Raw genomic sequence first — 17,709 nt, forward strand, 5'->3', positions numbered from 1 at the left:
ATGCTACCGTGTCCCAATACACATGCTGCCCTGTCCCAATACACACGTCACAGCGATTTTTTGGGGGGCGACATTGCTTTTGTCTAATTAACTGGGTCAATGGAAACCTGCCTACTGATGAAGATGTAGATGACATAGATCAGTGTTTCTCTCCCCAGGCACAATCTGCTAAGACAGCTACAATAACAAAGACTCAGAAAACACAACGACCAATTTCTGTTTACAAAAAGGCATTTACTTTCCACATGATGCCATCGTTTATTATAGATGCCATAACATCACATATTAACCCAGCTTCACATAATGACCCTGATCTACTGCTACACAAAGTACGCTGCCAAGGCAGCCATCTTGTCTTTAGGTTTCTTTTCCCTGCGTCCTCTGCCCCTGCCCCGCCCCCCTCGCCGTGCACCCCCGCCGCGGGTCATGGAGGGGTGTCTCATGGTGGCGTGTTTCAGTTCAACCAGGTCCTGGAAGACTGGGTCGCAGAACACACAGCCGCTGTGCTGCGTCTCTCCGTCAGGCAGCGGGGAGCGCGTCTTGTTGAAGTCCACCGCTACCAGGGACGCTTCACACGCCTCACAGCTCTCCTGGGTTACCTAGGAGACGAGGGGTGGGGGAGGGAGGGGTGGTGGGGTGAACACAGCAAGAGGGAAGAGAGAGAGAGATAACTGTTATAAGGGATAGCAGGTATCCTAGTGGTTAGAGTGTTGGGTCAGTAACTGAAAGGTTGCTGGATCGAATTCCCGAGCTGACATGGTAAAAATCTGTCATCCTGCCACTAAACAAGGCAGTTAACCCCACTGTTCCTAGACCGTCATTGTAAAAAATAATTTATTCTTAACTGACTTGCCTAGTTAAATAAAAGGATAAATAAATAATGGAATATAAATCAAATAAACACTGTGAAAAAATGCAAATGAGGTTTATGAGAATTAACAATGAAAACAACTAAAGTCCTCTTCCTGCCTACCTGCACCCTGTGTGCGTGTTCAAAGAAGTGCACCATCACGTTGCACCTGTTGCAAGCCATCTTCCACTTGGGGCCAGAGGTAGGGTCCAAAACCAGCACCCCGCCCTCACACTCCACACACTGACCAATACCCAGGGAGTTGAGACTGTGCTGGCAGGACGGGTGGGTGCACTCATTACATCCCATACCTGGGAGGGAGGGAGAGAGGGAGAGAGGGAGAGAGGGAGGGAGTGAGGGAGTGAGGGAGTGAGGGAGTGAGGGAGGGAGGGAGGGAGGGAGGGAGGGGGAGGGAGGGAGGGAGGGAGGGAGGGAGGGAGGGGGGAGGGAGAGGGAAAGGGAGGGAGGGGGAGAGAAAAGGGAGGGAGGGGAGAGAAAAAGGGAGAGAGAAAAAAGGGAGGGAGGGAGGGGGAGGGAGGGGGAGAGATGGGGAGGGGGAGAGAAAAACAACAAGGAAAAGTTGGAACATCAGTTTACTTCCTGAATTGAAATTGACCCCAAACCCTATAACGACCTATCACTCACCACCCACACACTCCCCTCACCTTTCTTCATGTCCCTGAAGGGGGGGTTGCTGAAGCAGTAGGGACAAAGGGGGTAGCTCTTTCCCCTGGATCCAGAGGTCCACAGCACCAGCTCAAACTCATCCAGTGGGCAGCGCAGCTCCTTGTACAGTTTGATGGCTCCGTTCTGAGGCAGGCTGTACGTCTCATCACACCCAGCACAGTGCAGCCGGCTGGGCTTGGCCTGGGAGAAACAATCCATCATTAGAGTGCAGTTTGCACTTCTGGGACAATTGGTTCCACTGTACCGTGCAAGTTATATCAAACACTCCTAAAGTAGACATACCAGGAAACTGACAAGAACACACACACACACGAATGCTCTGATGCTCCATTCAGAGGGTGAATGGGCAAGACAAAATATTTAAGTGTCCTGTGGAACGCTTTCGACAACTTTTAGAGTCCATGCCCAGACGAGCCCGTTCTGAGGGGAAAGGGGAGGGGGTCAATACTCAATATTGGGAAGGCGTTCTTAAATGTTTTGTTCACTCAGTGTGAATATAATGTCTTCTCTCCTGGACGACATCATTTGGAAGACTTGTGGAACTCAATGAAATGCAAAACAAAAAGCATCGCATTGCGGTCGCTGTGTGCGAGTCCTTGTGTTTGGTTAAGATGTTTTGAGATGGGACTGCACGCACACACAGTGACCGTGTGGATACCCAGCGACCGCAAACGCACACACAGCGACCGCAAACGCACACACAGAGACCGCAAACGCACACACAGAGACCGCAAACGCACACACAGAGACCGCGCGCACCCACCCTGCAATTCTGATTATGCATGCATACATTGTGGATGATGTAATTTGGAAGTTACCTCGTAATGAAATGCAGAATCTAACAAAACACACACACACACACACACACACACAAACATTTACACTCCCGTGTCAATAAACGTTAAAATCACCTTTGGCAGCAAATACAGCTGTGAGTCTTTCTGGGTAAATCTCTAAGAGATTTCCACTCCTGGATTGTACAGCATTTACCCATTATGATTTTTAAAAATCTTCAAGCTCTGTCAAGTTGGTTGTTGATCATTGCCAAACAGCCATTTTTAAGTCTTGCCAGAGGATTTATTTATTTTTGTTGCTGAATTTTTACCCCGTTTTCTCCCCAATTTCATGGTATGCAATTGTTTTAGTAGCTACTATCTTGTCTTGTCTCATTGCTACAACTCCCGTACGGGCTCGGGAGAGAAGAAGGTTGAAAGTCATGCGTCCTCCGATACACAACCCAACCAAGCCGCACTGCTTCTTAACACAGTGCGCATCCAACCCGGAAGCCAGCCGCACCAATGTGCACCTGGCAACCTTGGTTAGCGTGCACTGCGCCCGGCCCGCCACAGGAGTCGCTGGTGCGCGATGAGACAAGGATATCCCTACCGGCCAAGCCCTCCCTAACCCGGACGACGCAAGGCCAATTGTGCGTCGCCCCACGGACCTCCCGGTGGCGGCCGGTTACGACAGACCCTGGGCGCGAACCCAGAGTCTCTGGTGGCACAGCTGGCGCTGCAGTACAGCGCCCTTAACCACTGCGCCACCCGGGAGGCCGCCATAGGATTTTCAAGCCGATTTAAGACAAAACCCTAACTAGGCCACTCATTCAATGTCCTTTTCTAGGTTCTAATAGATGATGTGTTTTTCGAAGAGATTGTCAGTTTCTGACTGAAATAAGATTCCCTCTGATGTCCAAAATATTTCAAATCAACATTTTGTGAAATGTAACTTTTAAGGAGGACCAAAAGGCTCCTGAACAGCACCTAACTCGAAGCCATAAGACTGCTGAACAATTCATAAAATGGCCACCGGATGACCCCCCTTTTGTACACTGCTGCTACTCTGTTTATTATCTATGTACAGTCACTTTACCCCTAACCTACTACTGTTTATGTACAGATTACCTCAACTAACCTGTACTACTGTTTATTATCTATGTACAGTCACTTTACCCCCACCTACATGTACATATTACCTCAACTAACCTGTACTACTGTTTATTATCTATGTACAGTCACTTTACCCCTACCTACATGTACAGACTACTGGTACCCCCTGTATATAGCCTCCACACTGACTCTGTACTGGTACCCCCTGTATATAACCTCCACATATGACTCTGTACCAGTACCCCTGTTTATAGCCTCCACAGTGACTCTGTACCAGTACCCCCTGTACAGATAGCCTCCACATTGACTCTGTACCGGTACCCCCTGTATATAGCCTCCTACTGAATACAGTCACTTTACCCCTACCTACATGTACAGATTACCTCAACTAACCTGTACTACTGTTTATTATCTATGTACAGTCACTTTACCCCTACCCCCTACATGTCCAGATTACCTCAACTAACCTGTACTACTGTTTATTATCTATGTACAGTCACTTTACCCCCACCCCATGTACATATTAGCCTCCACTAACTCTGTACTACCCCCTGTTATTATCTACACTGTACAGTCACTTGCCCCTGTATATACCCTCCACATGACTCTGTACCGGTACCCCTGTATATAGCCTCCACATTGACTCTGTACCGGTACCCCTGTATATAGCCTCCACATTGACTCTGTACCGGTACCCCCTGTATATAGCCTCCACATTGACTCTGTACCGGTACCCCCTGTATATAGCCTCCACATTGACTCTGTACCGGTACCCCCTGTATATAGCCTCCACATTGACTCTGTACCGGTACCCCTGTATATAGCCTCCACATTGACTCTGTACCGGTACCCCTGTATATAGCCTCCACATTGACTCTGTACCGGTACCCCTGTATATAGCCTCCACATTGACTCTGTACCGGTACCCCTGTATATAGCCTCCACATTGACTCTGTACCGGTACCCCCTGTATATAGCCTCCACATTGACTCTGTACCGGTACCCCCTGTATATAGCCTCCACACTGAATAGGTACCGGTACCCCCTGTATATAGCCTCCACATTGACTCTGTACCGGTACCCCCTGTATATAGCCTCCACATTGACTCTGTACCGGTACCCCCTGTATATAGCCTCCACATTGACTCGGTACCGGTACCCCTGTATATAGCCTCCACACTGACTCGGTACCGGTACCCCCTGTATATAGCCTCCACATTGACTCTGTACCGGTACCCCCTGTATATAGCCTCCACACTGACTCGGTACCGGTGCCCCCTGTATATAGCCTCCACACTGACTCTGTACACGTGGGTCTTTCTGTCTATCCCTCTGTCCTTCTCTGCCTCTACCCCTCTGTCTGTCTCCCCCGCTCTCCCCAACGTCAATAGACCGGTACACGCCACTCTGGGGACACGTTGTCCCATAGCAACATGCAGACGCAATCAGACTAGAACATGAGAGGGACTACCTGGTCCAATGACAAAACACTCCTTCTTAGGTTTTCCATTTGCAAAACGTTTTGTAACAATGTCCCCTAATGAAGGACCCTGATGAATAATACATGCCTCTATGACTTCCTCAGTTGAAGTGGCTTATTTTCATTTAAAAGCTCCCTTTTCTGGTCCCTTTCCGCCGACCGAAGGCCGTAGCTCGGCCACCAAACCGGTAGAACGGGGTAAGGGGGGCTGGCCACGGGTCAGAAAGTCTAGTGCCTTCCCGTAGAGGAGAGTGGGATAAAGTTGAGCCATCCTTGTTTCTAAGAAACCATAAACACAATGTATAATTTGACCAAATATTTAAGAAAGAGGTCATCTTTTCATGGAGTCTGTGAAGGAAGAAACCACATGGAAAAAGCGAGTTAAAATCCAAAAGAAACTGATTTTCACCAAGTCAGATGAATATATAGAGGTTTCATGATGCTTGTATCTAAACCAAAGTAGATCATTGTTTTATTGTTAGATACATCAGTCGGAGGCTCTATAAGCTTCAATAGCATGAAAGTGAATCATTGTGGGATGTGTGGGTTGAGCCAATCATTGCAAGGCCGTATTGCTAGGATATTAAGTAACAACAGGGCCTTGGATATTAAGTAACAACAGGGCCTTGGATATTAAGTAACAACAGGGCCTTGGATATTAAGTAACAACAGGGCCTTGGATATTAAGTAACAACCGGGCCTAGGATATTAAGTAACAACAGGGCCTAGGATATTAAGTAACAACAGGGCCTAGGATATTAAGTAACAACAGGGCCTTGGATATTAAGTAACAACAGGGCCTTGGATATTAAGTAACAACAGGGCCTTGGATATTAAGTAACAACAGGGCCTTGGATATTAAGTAACAACAGGGCCTTGGATATTAAGTAACAACAGGGCCTAGGATATTAAGTAACAACAGGGCCTAGGATATTAAGTAACAACAGGGCCTTGGATATTAAGTAACAACAGGGCCTTGGATATTAAGTAACAACAGGGCCTTGATATTAAGTAACAACAGGGCCTTGGATATTAAGTAACAACAGGTCCTTGGATATTAAGTAACAACAGGGCCTTGGATATTAAGTAACAACAGGGCCTTGGATATTAAGTAACAACAGGGCCTTGGATATTAAGTAACAACAGGGCCTAGGATATTAAGTAACAACAGGGCCTAGGATATTAAGTAACAACAGGGCCTAGGATATTAAGTAACAACAGGGCCTTGGATATTAAGTAACAACAGGGCCTTGGATATTAAGTAACAACAGGGCCTAGGATATTAAGTAACAACAGGGCCTAGGATATTAAGTAACAACAGGGCCTAGGATATTAAGTAACAACAGGGCCTTGGATATTAAGTAACAACAGGGCCTAGGATATTAAGTAATAACAGGGCCTTGGATATTAAGTAACAACAGGGCCTAGGATATTAAGTAACAACAGGGCCTAGGATATTAAGTAACAACAGGGCCTTGGATATTAAGTAACAACAGGGCCTTGGATATTAAGTAACAACAGGGGCCTAGGATATTAAGTAACAACAGGGCCTTGGATATTAAGTAACAACAGGGCCTAGGATATTAAGTAACAACAGGGCCTAGGATATTAAGTAACAACAGGGCCTAGGATATTAAGTAACAACAGGGCCTAGGATATTAAGTAACAACAGGGCCTATGATATTAAGTAACAACAGGGCCTAGGATATTAAGTAACAACAGGGCCTAGGATATTAAGTAACAACAGGGCCTAGGATATTAAGTAACAACAGGGCCTAGGATATTAAGTAACAACAGGGCCTAGGATATTAAGTAACAACAGGGCCTTGGATATTAAGTAACAACAGGGCCTTGCCTACGTTAAGGGTTAAGGAGCAAAGTGTTTGTTTGGTGTTAAAAGATGCTTAAAATTATTAAAAAGACAAAAAAAGCGATTGTGTTGAATTGTGTTTTGAAAATAAAAATAGAAAAAGGTTTTTAAAAAGGTTGTGGTAATATTTCATTCAGTACAGAAATGTGTACGCTGCTTATCCATACCCTGTCCCGGGGTAACTTACCCATACCCTGTCCCGGGGTAACTTACCCATACCCTGTCCCGCAGCTCAACCTACCCTGTCCCGCAGCTCAACATACCCTGTCCCGCAGCTCAACCGACCCTGTCCCGCAGCTCAACAACCCTGTCCCGGCTCAACCGACCCTGTCCCGCAGCTCAACCTACCCTGTCCCGCAGCTCAACATACCCTGTCCCGCAGCTCAACATACCCTGTCCCGCAGCTCAACCTACCCTGTCAACGCAGCTCAACCTACCCTGTTCCGCAGCTCAACCGACCCTGTCCCGCAGCTCAAAGACCCTGTCCCGCAGCTCAACAGACCCTGTCCCGCAGCTCAACAGACCCTGTCCCGCAGCTCAACCTACCCTGTCCCGCAGCTCAACCTACCCTGTCCCGCAGCTCAACATACCCTGTCCCGCAGCTCAACCTACCCTGTCCCGCAGCTCAACCTACCCTGTCAACGCAGCTCAACCTACCCTGTCCGCAGCTCAACCGACCCTGTCCCGCAGCTCAACAGACCCTGTCCCGCAGCTCAACAGACCCTGTCCCGCAGCTCAACAGACCCTGTCCCGCAGCTCAACAGACCCTGTCCCGCAGCTCAACCTACCCTGTCCCGCAGCTCAACCTACCCTGTCCCGCAGCTCAACCTACCCTGTCCCGCAGCTCAACCTACCCTGTCCCGCAGTTCAACCTACCCTGTCCCGCAGCTCAACTTACCCTTACCCTGTCCCGCAGCTCAACCTACCCTGTCCAGCAGCTCAACATACCCTTACCCTGTCCCGCAGTTCAACTTACCCTTACCCTGTCCCGCAGCTCAACCTACCCTGTCCCGCAGCTCAACCTACCCTGTCCCGCAGATCAACCCTACCCTGTCCCGCAGCTCAACCTATCCTGTCACGCAGCTCAACCTACCCTGTCACGCAGCTCAACCTACCCTGTCCCGCAGCTCAACCTACCCTGTCCCGCAGCTCAACCTACCCTGTCCCGCAGCTCAACCTACCCTGTCCCGCAGCTCAACCTACCCTGTCCCGCAGTTCAACCTACCCTGTCCCGCAGCTCAACTTACCCTTACCCTGTCCCGCAGCTCAACCTACCCTGTCCAGCAGCTCAACATACCCTTACCCTGTCCCGCAGTTCAACTTTCCTTTACCCTGTCCCGCAGCTCAACCTACCCTGTCCCGCAGCTCAACCTACCCTGTCCCGCAGCTCAACCTACCCTGTCCCGCAGTTCAACCTACCCTGTCCCGCAGTTCAACCTACCCTGTCCCGCAGCTCAACTTACCCTTACCCTGTCCCGCAGCTCAACCTACCCTGTCCAGCAGCTCAACATACCCTTACCCTGTCCCGCAGTTCAACTTTCCTTTACCCTGTCCCGCAGCTCAACCTACCCTGTCCCGCAGCCAACCTACCCTGTCCCGCAGCTCAACCTACCCTGTCCCGCAGCTCAACATACCCTGTCCCGCCTCAACTTACCCTGTCCCGCAGCTCAACCTATCCTGTCACGCAGCTCAACTTATCCTGTCACGCAGCTCAACCTACCCTGTCACGCAGCTCAACCTACCCTGTTACGCAGCTCAACCTACCCTGTCACGCAGCTCAACCTACCCTGTCACGCAGCTCAACTTACCCTGTCACGCAGCTCAACTTACCCTGTCACGCTGCTCAACCTACCCTGTCCCGCAGCTCAACCTACCCTGTCCCGGGGTAACAACCATACCCTGTCCCGCAGCTCAACACACCCTGTCCCGCAGCTCAACCACCCTGTCCCGCAGCTCAACCTACCCTGTCCCGGGGTAACTTACCCTGTCACGCTGCTCAACCTACCCTGTCCCGCAGCTCAACCTACCCTGTCAGGGGTAACTTACCCATACCCTGTCCCGCAGCTCAACCTACCCTGTCCCGCAGCTCAACCTACCCTGTCCCGCAGTTCAACTTTCCTTTACCCTGTCCCGCAGCTCAACCTACCCTGTCCCGCAGCTCAACCTACCCTGTCCCGCAGCTCAACCTACCCTGTCCCGCAGTTCAACCTACCCTGTCCCGCAGTTCAACCTACCCTGTCCCGCAGCTCAACTTACCCTTACCCTGTCCCGCAGCTCAACCTACCCTGTCCAGCAGCTCAACATACCCTTACCCTGTCCCGCAGTTCAACTTTCCTTTACCCTGTCCCGCAGCTCAACCTACCCTGTCCCGCAGCTCAACCTACCCTGTCCCGCAGCTCAACCCTACCCTGTCCCGCAGCTCAACATACCCTGTCCCGCAGCTCAACTTACCCTGTCCCGCAGCTCAACCTATCCTGTCACGCAGCTCAACTTATCCTGTCACGCAGCTCAACCTACCCTGTCACGCAGCTCAACCTACCCTGTTACGCAGCTCAACCTACCCTGTCACGCAGCTCAACCTACCCTGTCACGCAGCTCAACTTACCCTGTCACGCAGCTCAACTTACCCTGTCACGCTGCTCAACCTACCCTGTCCCGCAGCTCAACCTACCCTGTCCCGGGGTAACTTACCCATACCCTGTCCCGCAGCTCAACACACCCTGTCCCGCAGCTCAACACACCCTGTCCCGCAGCTCAACCTACCCTGTCCCGGGGTAACTTACCCTGTCACGCTGCTCAACCTACCCTGTCCCGCAGCTCAACCTACCCTGTCAGGGGTAACTTACCCATACCCTGTCCCGCAGCTCAACCTACCCTGTCCCGCAGCTCAACCTACCCTGTCACGCAGCTCAACATACCCACAAGTGGCCACTTTTTGGGGGGTTTAGTCGTTTTCAAAATTGTAACATTTACATGAATTCTGATTATTTCCAGGGATACACAACATCCTGAAATATCTAGAAATAAAACTATATGGTCTGTTGACGGAGTGATGTTGAATGTAAATAACGGCTCAATTTATGCCACTCTCCCCGACAACCAAAGTGTGTGTGTGTGTGTGTGTGTGTGTCAGTCATCTAATTTTGGCACATGCCTTTTCGTTGTTGAAGGCAGTCAAGAGATTTTGAACTTGACTCTTAAATGAGGCAAGTTTCCACCCCCAAAAAAATATATTGAGTATTCCCTGTTTTGATTGACCATCCCGTCCCCTTACTGGGTAAACCTGTATCTATTAAGAAATAAGAGTGACACTGCATCAATGGCTAGTTGGCTACTTTCTCAAACTTTCAAATCCCAACGTAGCAGAAGAGTAACTAGTAAGTACTCACTATATATTCCACATTTTGCCAAAGTAAAATAATAGTAAGCATAGCACATTACTATGTAACCAAATTAGTAGTGTCCTAGCATGGATAATTATAATAATTTACAGTAACATACCGGTACGCTACTTAGCTGAAGCTTTTAGCCAAAAGCTAGCGATGCTAACATCACACTCGTCCAACAAGTTTTACCATAGACAGACACGTCACAAGGGGCTATAAAGCTGAAGCATCCTGTGGTGGAAATTCTACCCATGGGACAGTCGAAGTCCATCTTAAATGAATCATTGTATATTAACAGCAAGCTGGAGACGTCACAGTCAAACAGCTGCATAAGGAACCGGTCTGTCAGGAGCACGAACGGGGCAGTCCCGTTAGTTCCCTTATATACTGGTTACAGACACGTTACTAAGGCATGGCTCATAGGTTTGGTTCTGGCATGTGTCTGGCACCGTCTCCTATCTTAACTTATAGAACATATTCTGGACGTTCTGCCAGATGGTCCCAAGGAGGGGGGTTATGTCGCCATCCCATATCTTTACCAAGCACAGACAGGAACCAAGGATTATTTATGACACAAAAGACAAGATGAACATTTTCAAGGCGGTCTCTTCACACGATAGAATGTTTTCTCACCACCAAATATGGTGGTGAGAGGAAGTCCAGTCGCGTGTATTGGGAGAGGATGGAACTAGGTAAAACTGGACCAAGATTCACATTCTCATTGATTAAACATCTGATCTCAATAAATGTTTCTGTTCCCAAAACTAAAATCTGTAAGGAACACCGTGTGCTAAGTTTTATAGAATAAAAAAATGTGTTGTTTAGAAGGAATGCTAGGTCAAATTGAGTTCACTTCACAGAGGAGGCAATCCCTAACGGATATATGTAAATACAAGCTACGATGCGCCAATAGCATCTCGCTAGCTCGTACTTGGCATTGCCTACCTCCTTTCCGCGTTCTGCCCACTATGCTTCATTTGCTTCAACTGTAAAATGACAGAGATTAACTATCTTGGTTAAAAAATATCTTTGCGGTTACCATCCCTGACCTAGCTTAGGGTTAATGAGACACCGGTAACCACTAGACTGGCTTACTGCTGCTCTTTAGTTACTTTTACTTCTTATCTGTTTGTTTTTTTAAACTGCATTGTTGGTTAGGGGCTCGTAAGTAAGCATTTCACTGTAAGGTCTACACCTGCTGACTGGCTGGCTCTCTGACTGACTGGATGACTGGCTGGCTGGCTCTCTGACTGACTGGCTGGCTGGCCGACTGGCTCATTGGCCGGCTGGCTGGTCGACTGGCTCTCTGACCGGCTGGCCCTCTGGCCGGCTAGCTCTCTGGCTTGCTCTCCAGCTGGCCGGCAAGTTTGTGATGTTTTTCAATGAGGAGACCAACTCAATAGGGGGGGACAACTTTTCCACATTAGTGAAGGGGAGGGGGGTGATAGAGAGCAGGGGAGATGAGAGGGAAAAGAGGGAGAGAGAGCAGAGAGATAGAGAGATGGCGAGAGAGACCTACTTTGGTGACAGGATGTTTATGTTAAAGTCAAAAGGAAGTGTCTCCATGGTTGCACCGTTACAGAAAACCGCTAGTCTGTAGCAGCCCAAACCGTTCAAAACTAAATAACTATATTTTACCAGAGCTGCATTTTTTTCTTTCTAGCACGGATTTGCGGGACACTCTTAAAGGGGAACACACAACGCAATCACATTAAGGAACTATGAAAATAGTTGACATAAACCATTTAGATCGATTAAAAAGGTTTGTCACGGAAATCTTCTTTACAGCGTCCTTTAAATCCTATGTATTATTATGATGTATAATTATTAAAATAGATGATTAGCAGTATTGATCAGATGGTGATTAGCAGTATTGATCAGATGGTGATTAGCAGTACTGATCAGATGGTGATTAGCAGTACTGATCAGATGGTGATTAGCAGTACTGATCAGATGGTGATTAGCAGTACTGATCAGATGGTGATTAGCAGTACTGATCAGATGGTGATTAGCAGTATTGATCAGATGGTGATTAGCAGTACAGATCAGATGGTGATTAGCAGTACTGATCAGATGGTGATTAGCAGTACTGATCAGATGGTGATTAGCAGTACTGATCAGATGGTGATTAGCAGTACTGATCAGATGGTGATTAGCAGTACTGATCAGATGGTGATTAGCAGTACTGATCAGATGGTGATTGGCAGTACTGATCAGATGGTGATTAGCAGTATTGATCAGATGGTGATTAGCAGTACTGATCAGATGGTGATTAGCAGTACTGATCAGATGGTGATTAGCAGTACTGATCAGATGGTGATTAGCAGTACTGATCAGATGGTGATTAGCAGTACTGATCAGATGGTGATTAGCAGTACTGATCAGATGGTGATTAGCAGTATTGATCAGATGGTGATTAGCAGTATTGATCAGATGGTGATTAGCAGTATTGATCAGATGGTGATTAGCAGTATTGATCAGATGGTGATTAGCAGTACAGATCAGATAGTGATTAGCAGTACTGATCAGATAGATGGTGATTAGCAGTACTGATCAGATGGTGATTAGCAGTATAGATCAGATAAGTATCGATCAGATAAGATGGGGGTTGACCCAGTGACCTTTTGTTGTCGTTTTGTAACACTGACCTGAATGTACTTCATAAAGCGATGGCACTTGCCGCAGCGAGACAGGGGCTTGCCGGTGGCAGCGATGGGAGAGAACGTCACCTCCATGAGCTCGTCCATACCTACAGGACAGATACATGGGTAGTTTACGCCATCCATTAGCTAGTCCATACCTACAGGACAGATACATGGGTAGTTTACGCCATCCATTAGCTAGTCCATACCTACAGGACAGATACATGGGTAGTTTACGCCATCCATGAGCTCGTCCATACCTACAGGACAGATACATGGGTGGTTTACGCCATCCATTAGCTAGTCCATACCTACAGGACAGATACATGGGTAGTTTACGCCATCCATTAGCTCGTCCATACCTACAGGACAGATACATGGGTAGTTTACGCCATCCATTAGCTAGTCCATACCTACAGGACAGATACATGGGTAGTTTACGCCATCCATTAGCTAGTCCATACCTACAGGACAGATACATGGGTAGTTTACGCCATCCATGAGCTCGTCCATACCTACAGGACAGATACATGGGTGGTTTACGCCATCCATTAGCTCGTCCATACCTACAGGACAGATACATGGGTAGTTTACGCCATCCATTAGCTCGTCCATACCTACAGGACAGATACATGGGTAGTTTACGCCATCCATTAGCTAGTCCATACCTACAGGACAGATACATGGGTAGTTTACGCCATCCATGAGCTCGTCCATACCTACAGGACAGATACATGGGTAGTTTACGCCATCCATTAGCTAGTCCATACCTACAGGACAGATACATGGGTAGTTTACGCCATCCATTAGCTAGTCCATACCTACAGGACAGATACATGGGTAGTTTACGCCATCCATTAGCTAGTCCATACCTACAGGACAGATACATGGGTAGTTTACGCCATCCATTAGCTAGTCCATACCTACAGGACAGATACATGGGTAGTTTACGCCATCCATTAGCTAGTCCATACCTACAGGACAGATACATGGGTAGTTTACGCCATCCATTAGCTAGTCCATACCTACAGGACAGATACATGGGTGGTTTACGCCATCCATTAGCTCGTCCATACCTAGGACAGATACATGGGTAGTTTACGCCATCCATTAGCTCGTCCATACCTACAGGACAGATACATGGGTAGTTTACGCCATCCATTAGCTAGTCCATACCTACAGGACAGATACATGGGTAGTTTACGCCATCCATTAGCTCGTCCATACCTACAGGACAGATACATGGGTAGTTTATGCCATCCATTAGCTAGTCCATACCTACCTACCTTTTTACTAAATTACAGTAGAGTATTGACTCTATTACAGTATAGTATTGACTAAATTACAGTAGAGTATTGACTCTATTACAGTAGAGTATTGACTCTATTACAGTAGAGTATTGACTCTATTACAGTAGAGTATTGACTCTATTACAGTAGAGTATTGACTCTATTGCAGTAGAGTATTGACTAAATTACAGTATTTGTGGTTGTTTTTCTTTGCTTTTCAATCACTATTCCCATCCGAGAGCACCTGTGAGTTTTATGGGATACCTGAAGCGCTCCTGCTAGTTCCTTTTCAAGTGGAACTTCCTGTTGAATATGTCCAGTGTGTGTGTGTGTGTGTTGTACTCACTAGCAATGGTGTCAAAGAAGTAGTGGAACTTCCTGTTGAATATGTCCAGTGTGTGTGTGTGTGTGTGTGAGTGTGTTGTACTCACTAGCAATGGTGTCAAAGAAGTAGTGGAACTTCCTCTTGAAGATGTCCAGTGTGTGTTGCAGAACCTGTTGGTAGTTGGCCTTGCCCTGAGCAATCAGGTTTAGCTGTTTCTCTACCGCACCACGGATGGTAGGCAGCACCAGCTCAGCATCTACACAAACATTGTGGGGTAAATACACACACACACACACACACACACACACACACACACACACACACACACACACACACACACACACATATGGATACACATGACCTAGAACATACATGAAAATATGCCCATTCTATCTTGTGCTAATGGCAAATGTAGGATCCACCTGCAAGTGTGATGAGTGTTAAAAGTTAGTACTGACCGGTCTTGAAGAATATGTGCACCAGAACGATGCTCACACACACACACACACACCTGTCTTGTAATATCCATGCACCAGGACGATGCCCACACACACCTGTCTTGTAATATCCATGCACCAGGACGATGCTCACACACACACACCTGTCTTGTAATATCCATGCACCAGGACGATGCCCACACACACACACACACACACACACACACACACACACACACACACACACACCTGTCTTGTAATATCCATGCACCAGGACAATGCTCACACACACACACACCTGTCTTGTAGTATCCATGCACCAGAACGATGCCCACACACACACACACACCTGTCTTGTAATATCCATGCACCAGGACGATGCCCCCACACACACACACCTGTCTTGTAATATCCATGCACCAGGACGATGCTCACACACACACACACACACCTGTCTTGTAATATCCATGCACCAGGACGATGCCCCCACACACACACACCTGTCTTGTAATATCCATGCACCAGGACGATGCCCCCCACACACACCTGTCTTGTAATATCCATGCACCAGGACGATGCCCACACACACACACCTGTCTTGTAATATCCATGCACCAGGACGATGCCCAGGTTGGTGGGTTTGAGCTTGCGTCCGTTCTCCACCGTCACATAATTCCTCTGAGAGATGTTGTTGATATGGACCGGGATACTGGCGTCAGTACCTGGAGGGAGGGATGGGGACACACACAGTATTCCACCATGAACTTAATCACAGACCAGACCAGACCAGACCGACAGACAGACAGACAGACACCTGCGGTGATATAATATGAATCAAAAACCCACAGCCTCAACGCGCACACGCACACACCACACACACACACACACGCACGCACGCACACACACACGCACACACACGCACGCACACACACACACCTATGCCGTGTTTCTCCATCAGTGTGATGAGGTCGGCCTCAGTAAGGTAATCTGGAGGGCTGGTCTGCCTCTCCACTAGTTTAATCTCCTCCACTGTGAAGACATCTCCCCTCTCACACACTGGCATGGCCTCCTCTAGAGGGATACCCAGCCACGGCATCACCTCCGTAAAGCCTGTGTCCCAGTCACAACAAACATTTAGAGAACATTTAGACATCTATTAGCATTATAAATAAATAGTACAATTTATAAAGCATTTAAACTATAGCTTAACATTTAGTATCATTTATAAAGATTTTAGACAACAGCTTATTAACATTTAGTATCATTTATGAAGCATTTAGAAGGATTTATTAATGTCTTATTCATGAAAACGGCAACACTAATTAGTTGGTTGAACTGTATTAGTCATGTGTATCAGAATACATTTCTCAGCATAACAATATTAGGAAACAAGACCAGAGGACAACAACAACAACAGTAAACAACAACAGGACCTCACCAGGCGATATGAGTGTCTTCCCACTGCAGGAGAAACCCTCGGAGGCGATGGTGAAGGAGATGGTTGTCTGCAGGTACTTACAGTCCTGGCTCACCGTGGCGATGAAGTGACGCACAATGTACTCATACAGACGCCACCCGTCACTTCCTGTTGGGGAGACAGGCAGTGGGTGTGTTCATTCGGTACCAAACAGAAGAAACTTTAGAAAAACACTTTTTTCAACATGAAACACTCGTTTTAATTTTCCTTTTACAGATACAGGAAAACCCACCTCAATCTTCTGAAAAACCTGGGATGGTTTTTATTTTTTAAGCGGGACAATTACACAATTGTTTTATGCTAGACACAACAGAATGAATTTCCAAGAGGTTGTGAGTGTTCCTGAACGGTCCATTCTCAGTCCTGACTTAAATTTGCTTGAAAATCAGAGACAAGGTTTGAATATTCCTGTCCATCAATAATCCCCAACCAAATTGACTTGAGTTTGAGCAATTTTGACACAAACTTTGGAAACATCTTGCCCTAAAAGTTTGTCGAATCTTAAAAATGTTCCCACCACGTACTAACTCTGGGGTACCAACATACACGATCAAGACAACTTAATTTATCATTAAAAAATTAAAAAACATTTTAGGGGGGGGTAGAATAAAAATATATATAGTCTTTAACTGTACACGGACTGGTGTACATTGACTGGTAAGGGGAAAAAAAATCTAATGTAATAATTTTTTTGCATTTAATTTTAAGGCATCATGTAAAGACTGTGCAAGGTGTGTGAGAATGAAGGCAGCACAATGAGATGCCAGGGTCATGTTCATTAGGCTCCAAATGGAAGGAAAAAAAACAAACAAACAAACAGGGAGGGACTACCTCAACCAAATTGTCCAATATGAAATGCTCATTTCCGTTTCACGTCGACAAAACATTTTTTTTCTCCAAGGACGTGCCTTAATGAACATTGACCCTGGTGGAGACTGGAAAGTGATGGAGAGAAGCTAACATAAGGAATCGAAGGACAGGAGGAGAAGAAGTAGTCAAAAGGAAAGATATGTAGATATAGCAGGTGAAACATGACATGATACAAGGTAGCCTGGTTCCATGAATTGTTTGTGCTGCAGTCGGCAATAGTGAGGAAACGCAAGCAGATGTTACCAGGCTAGTTTCAAGGTGCCACTACCCACCTAGCTCTCCTTCGGAGGCAGCCCTCATGGGGGTGATGGGAGGGTGATCTCCTGCGTCAGCTCCTTTCCTGGGACGGTTCAGTCCCTCTGACAGCAGAGCCTTCACCTAGAGGGGGATAGACCACGTCAAGGCTGGTTTTCATTGAGTCTCAACGTAGGCTTGCTGCTCTGGGATCAGTTTCACTGTATTTTGTCTTGGCACAATTTTTTGAAGGTAACTTCAAATAATGTCAAC

General features: G+C 47.2%; 1 protein-coding gene across 1 annotated transcript in view; it reads right to left on the minus strand.

Annotated features, from left to right (window-relative positions):
• Positions 1-213: 213 nt before the first annotated feature.
• Positions 214-17,709, minus strand: part of top3b (DNA topoisomerase III beta) — a 30,303-nt gene continuing 12,807 nt past the window's right edge. Inside the window, exons 10-18 of the mRNA XM_042320255.1 lie at positions 17,475-17,580; positions 16,294-16,440; positions 15,792-15,965; positions 15,449-15,577; positions 14,525-14,674; positions 12,811-12,911; positions 1,516-1,717; positions 974-1,161; positions 214-599 (exon numbers count right to left, since the gene is read on the minus strand). Coding sequence (XP_042176189.1) covers positions 321-599; positions 974-1,161; positions 1,516-1,717; positions 12,811-12,911; positions 14,525-14,674; positions 15,449-15,577; positions 15,792-15,965; positions 16,294-16,440; positions 17,475-17,580 — 1,476 coding nt within the window. The 3' untranslated portion in view covers positions 214-320. The remainder of the gene's footprint in view (positions 600-973; positions 1,162-1,515; positions 1,718-12,810; positions 12,912-14,524; positions 14,675-15,448; positions 15,578-15,791; positions 15,966-16,293; positions 16,441-17,474; positions 17,581-17,709) is intronic.

This window comes from Oncorhynchus tshawytscha, linkage group LG04, assembly GCF_018296145.1.
Source record: "Oncorhynchus tshawytscha isolate Ot180627B linkage group LG04, Otsh_v2.0, whole genome shotgun sequence".
In the NCBI taxonomy this organism is placed as follows: domain Eukaryota; kingdom Metazoa; phylum Chordata; class Actinopteri; order Salmoniformes; family Salmonidae; genus Oncorhynchus; species Oncorhynchus tshawytscha.